The 17,664-nt window shown below is 35.1% G+C and overlaps 1 protein-coding gene across 3 annotated transcripts; it reads left to right on the top strand.

Moving 5' to 3' along the window:
* The first annotated feature begins 4,338 nt into the window (after nucleotides 1–4,338).
* On the top strand, nucleotides 4,339–8,540 carry LOC120076553 (TOM1-like protein 4). Of its 3 annotated transcripts, XM_039030416.1 has the most exons (11): nucleotides 4,339–4,715; nucleotides 5,091–5,109; nucleotides 5,246–5,405; nucleotides 5,780–5,858; nucleotides 6,079–6,177; nucleotides 6,297–6,416; nucleotides 6,511–6,659; nucleotides 6,869–6,950; nucleotides 7,303–7,388; nucleotides 7,462–7,653; nucleotides 7,730–8,540. In XM_039030416.1, the coding sequence occupies exons 3-11, from the start codon at nucleotides 5,275–5,277 to the stop codon at nucleotides 8,277–8,279; spliced, it is 1,488 nt and encodes a 495-aa protein (XP_038886344.1). In that variant the 5' UTR covers nucleotides 4,339–4,715; nucleotides 5,091–5,109; nucleotides 5,246–5,274; the 3' UTR covers nucleotides 8,280–8,540. The 3 variants fall into 3 exon arrangements, with proteins under 3 accessions (XP_038886344.1, XP_038886343.1, XP_038886345.1); XM_039030415.1 differs by lacking the exon at nucleotides 5,091–5,109 and having other exon boundaries at nucleotides 4,340–4,715; XM_039030417.1 differs by lacking the exon at nucleotides 5,091–5,109 and having other exon boundaries at nucleotides 4,341–4,715; nucleotides 6,300–6,416.
* The last annotated feature ends 9,124 nt before the right edge of the window (nucleotides 8,541–17,664 follow it).

A 17,664-nucleotide genomic window follows, 5' to 3' on the forward strand; every position in this document is an offset into this window, starting at 1 on the left:
AAAGTTTTGGTATTTATGCTTCAAGAATTTTCTAGTTTGTATATGGTTTTAAGGGCACCCTGCTAAATGAATATCAATTATTTAGTTTTAACAAAGTTATTTATTTTTATGTTATTTATTTGATTTTACTAAGACATGAAAAGATGTAATTTTGAATTGTATGCATGCATGTCTATAGTATCGCCTAGTTTAAGTCCTAGGGAGCCGGGTTGTTACACTTATACTTAAAAAGATACAACCCATTGTATGAAAATGAGAGAAAATAAGTTTAATCTAAAAAAAAAAAAGAAATTTTTACCTGTTAGGTCTTTAAAGGATGTATATTTTCTATATTAATTTTTCCCAAAATTATGTTAATTATTTGCTTTAAATGCTAATTTTGTAGGTAAAACGGTCCCAAAGAAATTAGAAGTTATTACAAGAAAATTGGGCTAAAAAGATCCAAAATAACCAAGAAAATCAACAAATTGAAGAGAATTGAGTAAACACCCAAAATGGCATCGAAAACCATCAAATTCCATCGAGTATTTAACAGAATGATATAGAGTACAATCTGTTGGGATTGATGCCCTAAAGTTTCGTGTCCTGTAGTTTGTAAACAGTTTATACGAACACTTATTATGTATAATATATAATATTTACTTCATTTCTTGTTTTTGCTCATTTGGATGTTTTATTTGCTTTACCACAAACCAATAAACTAAAATCTTTGGTTTTCTTTATGTAACTTAAGCATGTATGTGGTGACATACAAGTGGATCATGTCTTAAGTGATAACCAAAATGATCTGTAGTATATGGATATAGGAAGGAAACCTTATCCTGGTAATGTATGGATGTGGCCCACTTTGTGGAATGGTTACTAGTGTTATGACTTGTGACAGATGGTATGATCTTGATCATTTGTGTAGGGGATATTGAGTGGGGGCGTCCTATACAAAGAGTTTGTATAAAACCTGACCACGAAGTGTTAACGTCTCGTTATATAACATAGTTCATGACAAAGACTTCACTTCACTAGGATGACCATAGGTAACATGACCTCAATCCTGAGTGAGTTGGGAACTCCTGCCATTGGGGGCAATCCTTTGATTTCCATGGGTGCGAGTGGCCAGGCCACCGACTCAAACCTACCACTTTGGGAATTCGTCTGACTTGGGAGCTGGGAACTCAGCTACACAAGATAAAAATTCACTCATTCCCCGTAGCAGGGGTAAGTAGATAGAAAACTCCCCTAAGGGCTGATTCCAGGGCTTGAACGATGTGGCACCACACATCTTCTCATGGCCCGAGAGGTGTTCACACATAGTTGGACTATGTTGTATTGTTCATTAGAGGGATCAATAGTACTTAATGAGTGAAATATAACTACAGGGGCAAAATGGTAAATTGGCCCAACTGTACTTACGAACATCTGTAAAGGGTTATCATACTCATGATTGGTTATATCCGATGGACACACAAATATATCTGTGGTAAGAAGAGTTCAACTGTCGGTCTTTAGTGGAATGCCTGACAGTTAACGGATAGTGGATCTTATGGTTAAAGAGTTTAGTTAGCTATTCACGTACCATTGGAGCTTCAAGCTATAGGTTCATAAGATCCCCTTGGTAGCTTGAATACAAATTGAAAATAAGTTTCTGGGTCAGTTTGAAATGTTCAAATTGACCAGAGAGAGTTCGATTATATATGATATAATTGAACTGGTTAATTATATATAATATGATTGACTAAATATATGAGATACATTATTTTGGAAGAAATTGGATATAAATATGATTTATATCAAGTAGAGGAGAAAACACTATAGTTGATATATGTTATCAAACTGTAGATTATGAATATAATATGATTATATTTATTAATTTATTAATTGAGCGGTTATGAGATAATTGGCCCGTGTTTTCTCTGAATTTGTGCGAAAGTGGGAAGTTGAATTTAGTTCTAATAACTGAAGAGTAAAATGAAAATTGTTTTCATTTTGCATGAGAGACACATAATTGTCATGGTGTGAAAAGCCTTCTATCGTTTAGTGTTTGAGAGCCTATACGATAGCGCTCGCTCACTAAACGATTGCACACCCGTGCCCATGCTTTCCTAAACGATCGCTTACCTTTTCATAGACGATCCCTTAGCGCCTGAGCATAACTAAACGATCCTTTAGCTTTTACTACACGATTGTGTATCCTGCACTAAACAATCAAGCACTCGACTATATGATAATCTTTCCTTTCTCTCACTTTCTTGAATGTATATGTGTAAATTCTATCACAATGAATTAGAAAGATCCACTTTCGCTCATAGTGCTCTTATATAAGAGTTCCTTCACAATCAAGTAAGGCTGCTGAGTAATCAGCCATCGAGTAAATTGTCATTGTGTTAAGACATACAACATTGAGTAAGGCTGTCGAGTCATCGAGTAATTACTGAAAAGGCCATCGAGTAAATGCTACCGAGTAATCGAGCATCGAGTATTGACCATCGTGCATTGAGGATCGAGTATGAAGCAGAAAACTCTCTTTTAAATTGTACAAAAACTTGATACGTTCATTCTTTTTCTGGATTTTGACGCAATTCATCCCCTGAGCACGCTTTGCGCAACCGAGTGTCAACGATGCGTCCCAACGCTATCACTGCAACTATAAATAGATTTCATTCATTTTGTGTTGGAGAAGGAGGATAGTTTTTTAGAGGAGGGGGATAGTTTTCTTTCATTTTTACTGAAGGGAAGAAACATAATTCTATGGAGGCTGGAATTTCTCTCTATATTAATTAATCTCTATGATAATTTTGTTTCCTACCTAGGTTAGATTATTATTTCTTTTTTATTTGTAATCAATAACTTGTAATTCTTTGTGAATTTGTCTATGGATTTATGAAGTAATTCAATCTTGTTTCTATTTCAAGAGTTCTTGCAAATTCTTTTGAGTTTTCTATTTTTCTTTATCATTAGCAATCTAAATTTGAGCATTTTTTAATCTGATTTTAATTTTTGAAGCATGTTAAATGATTTATATCTTGAGCATGCTTAGCCTAGATGCTGGTTTTGTCACATTCACTCATGATTGAATACGTTGCTTTTAATGTATTCGATAGAATGTCCAGCCAAGATCTCAAAGAGGCAATAGTAATTATGTGTTGAATGACTGACTAACCTAGGACGTACTAATTACTAGATTTGGAGAAAATTTGGTTAATTGAGTAAGTTATCTTAACAATTAATCAACGCAATTGAATCTTAGAACTTAATGCACGTGTTTTCTTTTCTATATGATCGCTAAGGAACCCAATAGAGGTTGTAGCATGTAGATATATTAGGGTTAGGGCTATCCTACCTTAATCGTTGATTAGGACGCTTGCTTGACTAGGTTATGCTAGTTGTCTGCTTTTGTAGAGACTACTTTAATCTAGATTAAGTAAGTAGTTGTGTGCTTAATCCGACTGTGAATTAAATTTGTAGAATTCAATGATAATAATTGCAATGAACGTCTAACTTGGATTAGAAGCAAAATTGTTTTAAACTTGGTTACAACTATCCTATTTTTTGCATGTTTTTTTTTGTTTTAATAAAAAAACCCCTGTTTTATAGCTTTTATAGTTAAGCTTGGTTAAAGAAAAGATTATAATATTTCCTTGGGGATCGACCTCTTACTTCCACTTTAACTACGAGTTAGTTAGATTGTTGTTTGAGATTTATAAATATTGTTTGTTTTGGGTTAGGTAGAACTAACGATACCTACTTAGCTCTGAACATTACCAAATGGGTGTTTTGAGGATTTAAAGGTTTTAGATATTTGTTTGTTTTGTTTTATTAAAAAAAAAGGCTCCACGACAATTTGAAAGACAACACTACTAATATGTTAAATTGCTCATCATATTGTTTTTAGAAATATCTATCATATTTTAACGATATTTTTATAAAATTGAGACTTTGACATTCCAATCAATATCAATCCTTTCAAACTTTAGTCACAAGTAAGTTCAAATTATAGTCCAGTAGTTATACCTCAACGGATAAATTCCACTCGACTCAAAAGACTTCCTCTCTCAATTCAAATTCTCTTCCTTCACAAGTTACAACTCTACTTTTTATTGGGCTTGGGCCGAGTATTGCATCTCAAAATGGGCTTATGAGTTCATTACAGATCCGGCCCATCGGCCCACTTTCGAGTTGACGTTTTCAACAAGTTTTACTTCGCCATTTCATGTCGTGGACTCCTAAAACCAAGTGGGACCCTGTGACCGGTAGTCTTAGTCCAGCACGTAAACACGGTTCCACGGTCGAAATCGCATCGGGTCTTCTCCAAAAGTCTCCCCCACTGAAAAACTTCGATAAAGTCAAACCCATACACCCCCAGAGAAAAGAAATGGTAAAAGACTCTGTGGGGGGCGATAATATCTATAATGCTTTCATAATTCTGGTTTTAGTTTACTGAACCCTTCTCTTTAGTTTCTTTGTCGCCATTTGGCCGATGGGATTAAGGAATTTATGAGATTTCATCTGTCACGGGGACTTCGATGTGAGTTTTAACGCGGGTTTTCTTTCATTCTTTTCTTTATTTGTGGGTCTCTGTGAAAAATTCCAAGTCGGCCCTGGAAAAAGAGAAGGGTCTGAAACTAATCGAACAAGCAACCCCTTGAAGAAGAAAAGCGAAAAGAAACAACACGCACTTCTACTTACTTTTGGCTGTTCATTCTCCTCTGGTTTCTAGACAGGTATGCTTCATTTTCTCCCTGACCCAACTTTCTTTTTCTCTGTTTCATCTATTTCTTTTGTTGATCTTGGCGTTTACTTTTTAGATTGTGGGTAAATTTGCTTTTGCTTTAGTTTTTCTGCTTTATGGGTTGCTTCGTTATGTCTCTTTAGCAAACGGGATTTCATTATGGTTTTTGTTATGATTTTAATATGCTCTGTCCATTGAATCATCTATTGTTTGAATCATCTTCTTTTTTACGTTCTTTAATGGGAAAGATTAAATATGGGGTTCTTTGCTTATTTGCAAGGAATTTGTTGGTGATTCTCCTCCTGTTAATCCTAGTTGAGATTCATTTGTATAATCACTTGATCTTTTCTTTTTTGCCTCTTTTCAGTGTTGCTACTTTTTTAAAGGTGGGGGGGTGGGGAGCCATTGATGACAATGATTTCTGATAGACTTCTGTTCCACGATAGGACTTTGTTTACTTCACTTCTTAAGGTTACTTTTCTATCTGAATTTTATAAATCCCTGCTGGATTGTGTTTCTCAGGAGATTCAAGAGCAGAAGAGCTTATTTGGATGCAAAAGAATCAGAGGGATATGTCTACCAATGCTATTGCTTGCGCTGAGAGAGCTACAAATGACGTGCTTAGCGCTCCTGATTGGGCCATAAATATTGAGCTCTGTGATATTATTAACATGGATCCTAGGTAATGCCATAACTTCTGTTGGAACTGTTATAATTTTTTTTTTCAAGTCTATACTTCCCTGCATTGGTTGTTTCCTCCTATTGAATCTTTTAAAAGTTTTGGATTTGGATCTTTTCCATGAATTCTAACGTTTATTTGAAATTAACATCTATGAGTTGTTTACACCTTTCGTGGTGAATTGAAATCAATGAAAGCATGTTTCTGTTGCTCACATGTTTTGTTTTTTAACTGACTTCTTGAACTCATCGCATAGTTGTCTGCTGTTGAAACAGAATGTAACCAACCAATTGTAACTTTTTTCTCTTTTCAACTGATTATCTATTCTTTGTTGTGTTTTTACATGTGGACTTTGGTTTTGAATGGGAAATTTATAGGCAGGCGAAGGATGCATTGAAGATACTCAAGAAGCGTCTTGCTAACAAAAATCCTAAAATACAACTTCTAGCGCTCTATGTGAGTCGTCCTAGTGTTTCTTTTGTTTGTTGAACTTTTAGAATAAACAACAATAACAGATTTCTGGATTGTGCTATGTTGTTTGTAGCAACCAATTGCTTTAATTTAATTGTTAATGTGATATTTTTGTAATAAAAGTTTATATATGCGCGCGTGTGAAGTCAACACTCTAACTGTGTTTATGTGATTCTTGCTAATTTTTTTTACACTATTGATCCAGGCATTGGAGGCTCTAAGCAAAAATTGTGGTGATACTGTTTTTAAGCTGATCGTAGATCGTAATATCTTGCACGAAATGGTTAAAATTGTAAAGAAGAAGGTACCTACTAACCTCAGCACCAATCTAACGTGTGTTGTTTGGTTTCTTGGTATACATCGCAAATCTAGACAGGACAGTAGGACAAATGGTTTAATGTGTTTTCTTTTATTCAAACTTAGCAGCCTGATTCAACTGTACGGGACAAAATATTAACTTTGGTAGATGCATGGCAAGCAGCAATTGGTGGTGGCTCTAAGGGAAAGTTTCCACAGTACTATGCAGCCTACAATGAATTGAAGGCAAGTTATTTTCTTACCTTGGTATATAATTTTTTGAACCTTTGACAGTAGAGAAATAATCTTGCAGTTCTCTCGTATGTTTTGTTTAATACAGAATGCTGGATTTCAATTTCCACCAAGAGAAGAGAACGTTGAGCAGTTCTTTAGTCCACCTCAGATACAGCCAGTCATTGAGCACCCTGTTTCAGCTTATGATGATCTTGCTGTTCAGGCTTCTCTCCAGTCTGATTCTTCTGGTTTAGGGTAAGGTTTTAATTCCTGTTTGGCTTATTCTACTTTTTGAAAAAGCAAGGGGCTATCTAGTGTCTTAGTAATTTGCATGCCTTCATCATGGGTTTCGATCTAATTTGTCGGTCTACTTCATTCTTCTTCCTCAAGTCTAATAGTTGATTTTCTATTTGCTGTTGCCGCTCGGGATTTGACTCTGACTATTGTAATTTGAACTTAAACAGCTTGCCAGAAATTCAAAATGCACAGGAACTAGCACATGTTTTATTGGAAATGCTTGGTGCGTTGGACCCTAAGACTCCGGAGGTATTCCTTAAGAAAAGTCTTCAGGTTGAAAAAGAAAGAATTTGAAGAATTTGAAGAACCTCATATGTTTATAAACATCTCTATGTTATCCATTTCTCTTTCTTTTAGAATGGAAGACTATTGATTTTGAATTTTCAACTTTAGATAAATTTAGGTTCTTTGACTTAGTTCTATATTTATTCTCCCAAACCTATATGAACGGTAGGAAGAGTTAGATAAAGAAAGATGTTCCCTTCAACCATTCATGTAGCTGAACTTTTGCATATTTGGACTAGTTTTCAGCTGGTGAAATGAGACATAATGCACAATATGTCCTTTTTCATTTGACATTTTGACTTGTTCATGTTGGCAGGCTTTGAAGCAAGAAGTGATTGTTGATCTGGTTGATCAGTGCCGTTCCTACCACAGCCGTGTTGTGATACTTGTGAATGAGACAACGTAAGATATCATGCCATCTTCATTTATAACTGCAGGCTTAATATCTGACTTGTGATGTTTGCTCCCATTTCAGAGATGAGGAACTGTTACGTCAAGGATTGGTATTGAATGACAGTCTGCAGCGTGTACTCAGCTGCCATGATGACATTGCGAAAGGAACATTTACAATGGAAGCTAGAACAGCAGAACCTCCTGTTCCATCGGTTCCATATATCAACCCTGAGGATGATGACTCGGAAGATGACTTTACACCGTTATCTCGCAGGTGACTGTAACTAAGCCCTGTTATTTCGATCCATTCTTATTAGAATGTCTCTCTAACTGTTATACATGGCCTGCAGGCCAACGAGAGATAACATTTATGAAAGGGACAGGAAATTGGCAAATGGTCCATCATCGCGAGTAAGTCCACTTCCTTCACCTTCATCAAAGAAGACGGCTAGTGTGGAAATGATCGATCACCTTAGCGGGGACATGTACAAACCTGAAGGGTCTCCCAGGATAGTAGAGCCACCATCAACTTCTTCTTTTTCACCTTTCTACACTAGACAGCCTTTGTTCGACGAACCACCTCCAAGAAGCATATCCACCAATCCACTCCTCACAACACCTCGGGACACCCAATCTCCGAGCGCCCTTCCTCCCCCTCCCTCAAGATATAATCAAAGACAACAATATTTTGAGCAACAAAAAGCTGTTACAGGAGGCAGTCAACCCCATTTGAGCAACGATTATAGTTCTTATGACAACATAGTGGGGAATACCAAGAATCTGTCACTCAGTCCTACCCCAACCAGATCCGTGGAGCATGAAGAAACCCTTTTCAAAGATCTGGTGGATTTTGCCAAGGCCAAGTCATCTTCATCCTCCAAATTGAACCGACCGTTCTGAGACACGACTAGTAAAGACTGACCTTGTTTTTTTCTTCGTCGTCGTCGTAGTGTAGGCAGGTGATTGTGGGGTTCGTTGATGAGGTTGTATATTCATGATCATGAACAAAGCCATTCATTTAGTAAGGAAGTAGGTGTTAGAATTTTTTCATGTTGCTTTGGATGGATCATAGAGTGAGCCACTGATCTGCATATATATTATATATTATATTCATTTGGTAATACTCTAGTAAAAAACCTTGATCTAATTGTTGTATGATTATTATTGTATAAAGTTTAAATTTTAGGATAATTATAATGGTAGCACTTTTAAAGTTAATAATTAAGGATATAGCAATATTTTTTAAGAAAAATATAATAGAATCTATTATTGATAGATTCCTATTAGATTCTAGTTGGATCTAAATTGTACTATATTTATAAATTCTTTTGCATTGGTGTTATATATACTAATATTTTAGGTTTAATTGTTGTATTTGTAATTATCCCTTAATTTTATAAATTCAAATTTTAAAATTAGAGTATTTAGTAATTACTTAAAATGATTTTTCAAGTGTATTTTAATTAGTTTTTATAAAAAATGTTTAAATAAAAATGAGTTTTTTTAAAAACATTTTTCCCTATGTCAATCTAAATGGGCCCTTATTCTTTGTTGATCTTTAAACATTTCAAGAGTGACTGTATTTTAGTTCTCAAAATTTAAATTTGGTTTTTAAATAATCTTGAATGTTTGAAATTTGTTAATAAATATTATAATTATCAAATATATAAACACCAGGCACCTAATTTTGAAATCCAGAGCCCAAGAGAAATATAGAAGGGGGGAGGGAAGGTAAAAGTAATTTGAACACTTACATTTTTTTTTTTATAAAAAAAAGTTATTATATCTTACTTTTTTGCAAAACTACTTTAAATGGCAAATTTAATTGGTTGCAAGGGATTCTATCAACTTTTTAATATTTGTTTATATCTTATCCTATATTTTGAAGATTAATCACTTAAAATTCGTTTCTAAAGAAGAAAAAAAAATAATCACTTTAAAATCCTTTTGTGTTTCGTTAAAAAGAGTGGGTTTCAAATTAATCCAGTTTTTCGAACTACGTCTCATTTATTAAGATATCATTACTATTATTTTTTAAATTAAAAAAAAATTATTTAAAAAAAAACCAAAATCGATCCTCTAAAAAGTAAAATCCATTAAGAATCTAATCAAATACTCTTTAAATTATTGATTTTTTCAAATACGCTTCTTGAAAAATCAATTTTATTTTGTGTTATTATTGTTCTTTTTCTTTTTTTAATATAAACACACCATAAATGGACACAAATACACGGAATATAAAAAAAGGCCATTTATTTATTTATTATTATTAAGAATTCAACATTTCCTAAAGGTTAGCTATCTCCCTATCTCACAAGGATTAGGAAGCCTAATATCAAATTCCACGCTCATATATATATATATCATTAAAATACACACAATTCTCCATCAATTATTTCAGATACAAAATTTTCAATAGTATCATAGTACATATTCCTTCCATTCAAAAAATGTTGAATCCTAGAATATACAGCCACCTGTTATTCCCCGACTCTCTCCGCTCGACATCCACAGAAGCGACCGGAAGCGGATGGTCCGTAACCTATGATTGCTTCCTCTTCAGTGCCAACCTCCACACCGTGTTTCCGGGCCGTGTGCAGGCTAGAGATGGCTTCCTCATCCGCCTCCAATTCTCCCACCTTCTCAAACCTCTCTACATTCCAAACACTTCCTTCTTCTTGGACTCCTCCACCTCCCTCCTCCACCTCCCTCCCTCCTACTTCTCCTCCTACTCCTCCGCCCTAAACTTTGTCCTTTCCACCCTCTCCCACCTCGGCGTCCCTGCCTCCAACCCGGACCCTCTCGCCCGGCTCATCTTCTCTTTTGCCAACCGCCACCACCTCTCTGCCACCACCTCCCTCGTCCCATTGTACATCTCTTTTACCTCCACCACCGTCCTCCGCAACCATGCCGAGGCCGCTGATTGGGTCCATGGCGGCACCCCCGAGTCCCAAGTGGTCAGGACGTTGAGGATGACGTTCGAGTCGTTGAGAAGGCTGAAAGATGAGAGCGTTGATGGGTCGTGCTTAATGAAGAGTTGTGATGAAGAAGAGGACGCGAGGTGCATGGTGTGCTTGGAAGGGTTTGATGAAGAAATGATGACAAAGCATAGTGTAAGCCAGCTTTCGTGTTCTCATCTGTTTCATTATCGGTGCATTTCTCAATGGCTTAGTTTGGATCATCGCTGCCCGGTTTGCCGCTCTCCCATGCCTTGGGTTCACGCCTTCTTTCCTGATGTCGACATCACCGCCGACACCTACACACCTTTTTCACGTAATTCCATTGCCACATCTTACTTTGATCTTGACGACGACGATGACAATGACGAAGATGGTCATAAGTCCATTGATGATTCCTCCGACACAACTGAACCATCTGGGATTTTTAACAAATTAGGGTGCTTTCTTAAGAAAATTGTACAAAATATGTTAACCTTAAACTTATTTTGTAAAGATAATGTCCACTCATCGATCTCTCTTTGAATATGATTTATTTTGATGAGTGAATGTATAAATTCAAAGCAAGAGCTTACACATTAGTTATACTATGAATTCTTACTGGTTCTTTATGTGTACTTTATTATATTATTCTCAGTTGTTACCAAAATAATAGAAATATTTGACTGAGTTGATCACTATATATATTGGTTTGTGATCATTATGCTTATATCAATATATATGATTTAACAATATGGAAAAAAAAAAAAAAGAAAGAAAATGATTATCCCAAATCTACGGGGTAAAATGTTGAGCTACCACAATTAGAAATCCAAATGCAATCTAAATTTAGACTACAAAGTGTCATTTTTTCTCAAATAAAAATAAAGAAGAAAACTATTATCTTTTGTTGTCCTTAAAATGTTGCTACGATTTTGAAAACATTTTAAAAAGTAAAAAGATAAAGTAAAGAAACACATAAATAGAAGTAGTATTTAGGTTAAAAAAATACTTTTGGTACTTAAACTTCATGAAAGGAACAATTTAGTTCTTGAACTTTGATTTGTAACGATTTTTTCCACACTTCAAATTTTATAATAATTTAGTCCCTGACTTTAGTATGTAAGAATTTAGTTCTTGTATTTTCAAAATTGTAACAATTTAGTCTTTAACGTAAAAAAAATCATCAAAATTAGATGTCAATTTTAATATTTTAAGATGTAGACTTTCTATTTTGTAAAAATATTGAATTTCTAATTAGTTTAATGGTTTATTTATGCACGAAATCTCATACAGTCTTAACATTAATTTTTACAATAGAGACCAAATCGTTATAAATTTTAAATTATAAGGACTAAATTATTACATAATAATGTTCAAAACTAAATTATTACAAAATTGAAAGTATTAAAATTGTTATAAACAAAAGTTGAAGGGACTATATTGTTACTTTTCTGAAAGTTTAGTGATTAAAAGTAATTTTTAATCTAGAATTTCACTATAAATTTATAAAATAAAAATAAAATTATTATGAAATGGGACATTAATTAGTCATTTCTTCTACAATATTGGTACTTGGTAGGCTTGCTTTTCTCTTAAATTGATACTAATCCAAATAAAAAAAATTAACAAATGACGAGAATTTATACATTTATGAAAACTTAGGTTAGTGATGTTTAACAATTATACATGTATTAAAAATAAAAAATAAAGATATTTCAAGAAAATAGCGAAAAACACATACCAACCTTTTATGTAGCATGGAGTTTTAAAGTTATTTTGTAATTTGTTGAGGGTCTTTGGTGGCCTTGACCTCCAACTTGCTTCTCCTTAGTTTAGTCTTGAGATATTCCAAGCTGATGTGCGTAAGAGAACCTTGCACCAATCTGGTGTCAAGTCTATTACACTCTGATACTTAAGTTAATACAAGGAGTGACTAATTCAACTAAGCACAAAAGAAGTAAGATCAGGTCTCTCCCTTAGAGATTAATTACTCTCCATTTTGGGGTGGTCGAAACGGGGTATTAATAAGCATGTCCTCAAACACATGCCTTGGTTGTGTGTGATGGCATTGGTGTCAGGGACATTTCTGGCACTCAAGGTTGTAAGGTTCTAGTTTGAATTCGACTCAGTCATTTCTCGACTAGAAAATATTCACCAACTTGATTGGTTGGTCGAAACTCTAAGGCATTTATTTTGAGATGCGTGCTTCCCTATGCTTCTTATCGATATCCTATGTGCTTAGGCCCACCCATGGGCATTGGATCCTGCCTTGGGTAACCCTCAACATTGGCCCTTCGACGAATTGACTTGGGGTCTTGTCGACAGTCGAGTCGTTGGCTTCTTGAGGAGGCACAATTTTTTGCACTTGGCGAAGGTAGTTAACGATTTTCATATCGTTTAGGGTTCCTGAGTGCCAATAGGCGGTTATGTCCGTCCCGCCTCCTAGGAGCATCAATTCGTGTTCGAGAATTTTCTGGTCGTCGGATAGTCGTCTATTGATAATTCTCGTTTCTTTAGAATTATTTAGCTTCTAAATCTATGGATTTTGATGTAAAATGCACACATTTAGTTTGTCTCATATAAATAGTAAGTTTAAAATAGAAAATAATTCATAAATGACATTTTTTTTATCTTAGTTGTGAAAAGAGAGTTAGTGGCAAGAAACTTTTTAATTTTGGTGTATTTTTGCAGAAAATTCATGGCCAAATTGTTGCAGCATTAAAATAGATTGCTACAGCAATCGATCGAGACCAGGTTCGGTTTCGAGTAGCCACCACCACTAGAACTCTATAAAAAGTCCTCATAAACTCTCCAAAAAGAATCCATTATTCTTTCTACACAAAAATTCTGCACTATTATTTTTTTGTGCATTTTAATTTTCTATATATATAATTTTCTTTTAATTTTCTTGGGGCTATCACATCTTGATTCATCTTGACAAAGCACTACAAGAAATATTACCTTCAATGGCTTTTGGTTATAGCCTTTTATAAAACAGGCTATGAAATGTAAGGGAAAAAAGCGGTAAAGATTAAAAACAAAAAAATTCATTCGACGCATTAAAATTCCAATAAAGAAACGCTTAAGTGAAAATTGGGTTCTCTCCTCTCCTTTATCATTTTTGCAAGCTTCCTTGGTTTCTTCCTCCCTTCTACCTTAAGAATGGTTTTTTTCCCTCCTTCGAGTTATGAGACACGCCAGAGGTATTCTCTTTTCTCATCTTCCTCCATTATTTATTTCGCTATGAATCAACAAGAATCAATGACACCTTTACCTTCATCCTCTTTGACAACTCCACTTCTTTCTTTTTCCCCATTTTTTCTATTTCCCTCTTACTCTCACCCTTATTTTCAATTTCCTATCATGATCCTCACTGCTCGTAAAGCTAAGATGGAAATGCACCGTTACCGATCAGAACGTACACCCTTTCTAAACTCACTGCTCGGAAAGCTAAAATGGAGGAGGAGAGGAAAATGAAGTGGGAATTTAGAAAATGAAATCCGTGTTTAACGAACAGCTGAAGGCCTCACCTTTTATAGGCCTTCAGCATCGAAACGGATCGTTTTAAAAATAATCAATGGACTATTTTAAAAATAATCAATGGACCGTTTTTAAAAAAATAACAATAAATAAAATAGAATTTTTATTAAAAATTAATCATCACACACACCTCGCTCAACTAGATGGCGGCGCACGTGTGGGATGTACACCGAATCCACATTGATCTATCTCCTCACTCCCTCCAAAACATGGGTACCCCTTGGGGCCCAAACCCAAAACACAAAGTTGGAGTACATAAAAGAGACTTCCAACACTAAATTTTCTAATGTGGGATTCTCCAACCAACAACTTCCCTCTTTGTTTTGAAAGTTAAATTTTCACCCAACAATCCCCTTCTTGGAAATTTAAACAAAAGGAAAATGTTTTCATTGAGTAATTTCAATCTATACAACACTGTGCATAAGCAAAGGTGTCTTACGACTTGAACCTTTACATAGTATAGATGATTCAGAATATACTAGTAACCTTTGGTTTTGAACTATATCTCTAATAACATCTCACACAGAGTGTTATTAAGGTGTAGTACGAAAGCCCATGCTTTTAAGGCCTAGCATGTGAATCCCAATTTAGTGAATGCTCTAGAGAGTTTGCCTAAAAACTCCATAGGAAGCAACCCTCACTTCCACATTCACACAAGTGAGTCTATCAAGGGTACTCCTGTAGCTGGGTACCCCACTTATCATTAAGTATAGATCTCATTAAGAACTAAGTTCAACCTTTCTTACGCTTCAGGATATCATGCTTAGACTTTAAGTCATAGGAATAGAACTCTGTGTTTGGTTTAGCATGATTCACTATATATCACTCGTGATCAGTTATTACCTGTTGACCTGTTTCTTGGGATCTTCAGTCTATAGGTTAGGTTTTCCTCACGATAATTCATCTTTCGATAGGCATGAGTCCCATCCTTTCTGATGTTCTGAAAACCTTTTCTCTAGTCAGTCCTTTCGTCAAAGGATCTGCCAAATTTTCATCAGTCCGTATGTGATCGACTCTAACTGCACTAGTAGTGAGAAACTCTCTAATGGTACTGTGCTTACGACGTATTTGACGTCTCTTTCCGTTGTAGTAAGGATTCTGAACTTTTGCGATTGCTGCAGTAATATCGCAATGCATCAATATGGTTAGTATCGGCTTTTCCCATAAGGGACTCTCTGATAGCAGACTTCTAAGCCAGTCTGCTTCTTCACTAGCTGTCGCTAGTGCTATCATTTCTGACTCCATCGTAGATTAGACTAAAATAGTCTATTTCTTGGACTTTCAAGAGACAGCTCTGTCAGTTATATTAAAAATATAACCACTTGTAGCCTTTGAATAATCCGAAAGAAAGTTCCAATCAGCATCGCTGAACCCTTTCAGGACAACAGAAATCTTTTGATAATGTAATCCTAGGTTTTGAGTTTTCTTTAAGTATCTCATGACCCTTTCTATAGCATTCCAATGTTTTTTAATAGGTCTATTTGTAAACCTAGTCCTACAACATAAGCTATGTCAAGCCTAGTGAAGTCGGCAGCGTATCTAAGACTGCCTATGATGCTCGCATACTCAGATTGATTAACACTGTCACTAGTGTTCTTGAACAACTTAACAATAGATTCATAAAGAGTACAGACTGGTTTATACTCAAAGTAATTATATTTCTTTAGAATCTTTTCTATATAGTGAGATTAATCTAAAGCAATTCCCTTTTCAGACCTATTTACTTTTATGCCTATGATTACACTAGCTTCTCCTAAGTCTTTCATGTCGAAGTTCGCACTCAATATTGATTTTACATTATTTATGACGTGCAAGTTCGACCGAAAGATCAATAAATCATCTATATATAAACACAAGATAGTACAGAGGTTATTATCAAACTTATGGTAGATGCATTTGTCACTTTCATTGAGCTTGAAACCTTTAGATAGGATAAGGTTGTCAAATTTTTCATGCCATTGCTTAGGAGCTTGTTTTAGTCCATAGAGAGATTTGTCTAATTTACACACCTTATTTTTTTGACCATGGACAACAAAACCCTCAAGATGTTCCATGTAAATCTCTTCTTCAAGTTCACCGTTTAGAAAAGCGGTTTTTACATCTATTTGATGTACTACAAGGTTATAAAGGGCAGCGAGAGAGAACAGGACACAGATAGAGATAATTCCAGTGACAAGGGAGAAGGTGTCAAAGAAATCTACGTTTTCTCTCTGTCTAAAGCCCTTCGCTACTAACCTGGCTTTAAATTTATTGACAGTCCCATCAGGTCTAAGTTTCCTCCTTAAAGATCCATTTGCACCCCATTGCCTTACATCTTGGGGGTAGATCTACTAAGTGTCAAGTCCTATTTGACTCAAGTGAGTCTATCTCATCATTTATGGCTTCTTGCCATAGGTTGGCATCTACTGAGGATAGGGCAACTCTTAGATCTTTAGGGTCTTCTTCTACATTGTAGGTCAGGAAGTCATTTCTGAAATCTTTGGTGGTTTTAGCTCTTTTGTTTCTTCTAGGTTCTGGGTTAGTTTCCTCTCTAGGGTTAGGATTTCTAACTAGGGTTATACTACTTGAACCATAGCCCCCACTATTCCTTGATTTAAAGCAAAACCTATCTTCAAAGAAGTCAGCATCATTTGACTCAATGATCACTTGGTTTACTAGATCATAGAACCTATAGGCTTTACTATTTAAGGCATAACCTATAAAGATACACTCGTAAGCTCTACTAGACAACTTTCTCCTTTTTGGGTCAGGAATTCTTACAAAGGCTAAACAATCCCATGTTCTAAAGTAGGAAAGTTTGGTTTCTTATTCTTGAGAATTTCGTAAGGTGAAGTTTTATTTTTAGATTTTGGGATTCTATTTATGAAATACCACACGGTAAGGATGATTTCACCCCACCAATAAGACACAGCTCTTGAACTAAGTAAAATAGAAACTACTAGATTAGCTAAAGTTCTATTTGTCCTTTCGGCTTTTCCGTTCATTTTAGGAGAATAAGGTACGGTCTTTTCGTGTATTATTCTATGTGAGTTAAAGAAATCATTAAAACTATCCGAGTCGTACTTAGTTCCCCTATCACTATGAAGTCTTTTAACTTTTCTATTAAACTGATTCTATATTTTAGAAACAAAAAGTTTGAAGGCATCAAAAGCATCGCTTTTGTTTTTCAGCATGTATACAAAAGTAAAATCAAGAGCAGTCATCAATAAAAGTAATGAAATATCGTTTATTGTTCCTAGTCAATATGCCATCAAATTCACAGACATCAGAATGAATCAAATCTAGAGGCTCAGAATTCCTAAGTACAAATTTATGCCGAGTTTTAGTAATTTTAGCCTAACTACAATACTCGCATTTATCAAAATCATTCGTGGATAACTTAGGTATCATTTCCAGCCTAATCATGTTACTAATTAAATTCTTATTCACATGACAAAGTCTAGCATGCCAAATATTCATAGAACACAACATATACACAAAAGATTTCATTTTATTAAGGTCTAGATTTAATTTGAACATTCCCTCAGTTGCATACCCTTTCCCTACAAATACATTATTTTTGGTAAGGGTATATAGGTTGCCCCTATGGTTTGAGTAAACTCGACTTTGTTTAGGAAATAGCCCGAAACCAAATTCTTTCGTATTTCCAGAGTGTGCAGAACTTCCTTCAACGTAAGGGTCTTCCCAAAGGTAAACTTCAATTCCACCTCACTGGTTCCAACAATTTTTGTAGAGTGGTGATCTCCCAACAAAATATTCTTATCCTTAGTTTGAGTATAAGTTTTAAATAGACTAAGGTCGTGATA

This window comes from Benincasa hispida, chromosome 4 (genome assembly GCF_009727055.1).
Source record: "Benincasa hispida cultivar B227 chromosome 4, ASM972705v1, whole genome shotgun sequence".
NCBI classification, from domain to species: domain Eukaryota; kingdom Viridiplantae; phylum Streptophyta; class Magnoliopsida; order Cucurbitales; family Cucurbitaceae; genus Benincasa; species Benincasa hispida.

Coding starts and splice junctions, on each gene's coding strand:
- LOC120076553 (XM_039030416.1), top strand. CDS start 5,275: ATGCAAAAGAATCAGAGGGATATGTCTACCAATGCTATTGCTTGCGCT. Junction 5,859..6,078: donor TACAACTTCTAGCGCTCTAT/GTGAGTCGTCCT, acceptor CTATTGATCCAG/GCATTGGAGGCTCTAAGCAA. Junction 6,178..6,296: donor TTAAAATTGTAAAGAAGAAG/GTACCTACTAAC, acceptor ATTCAAACTTAG/CAGCCTGATTCAACTGTACG.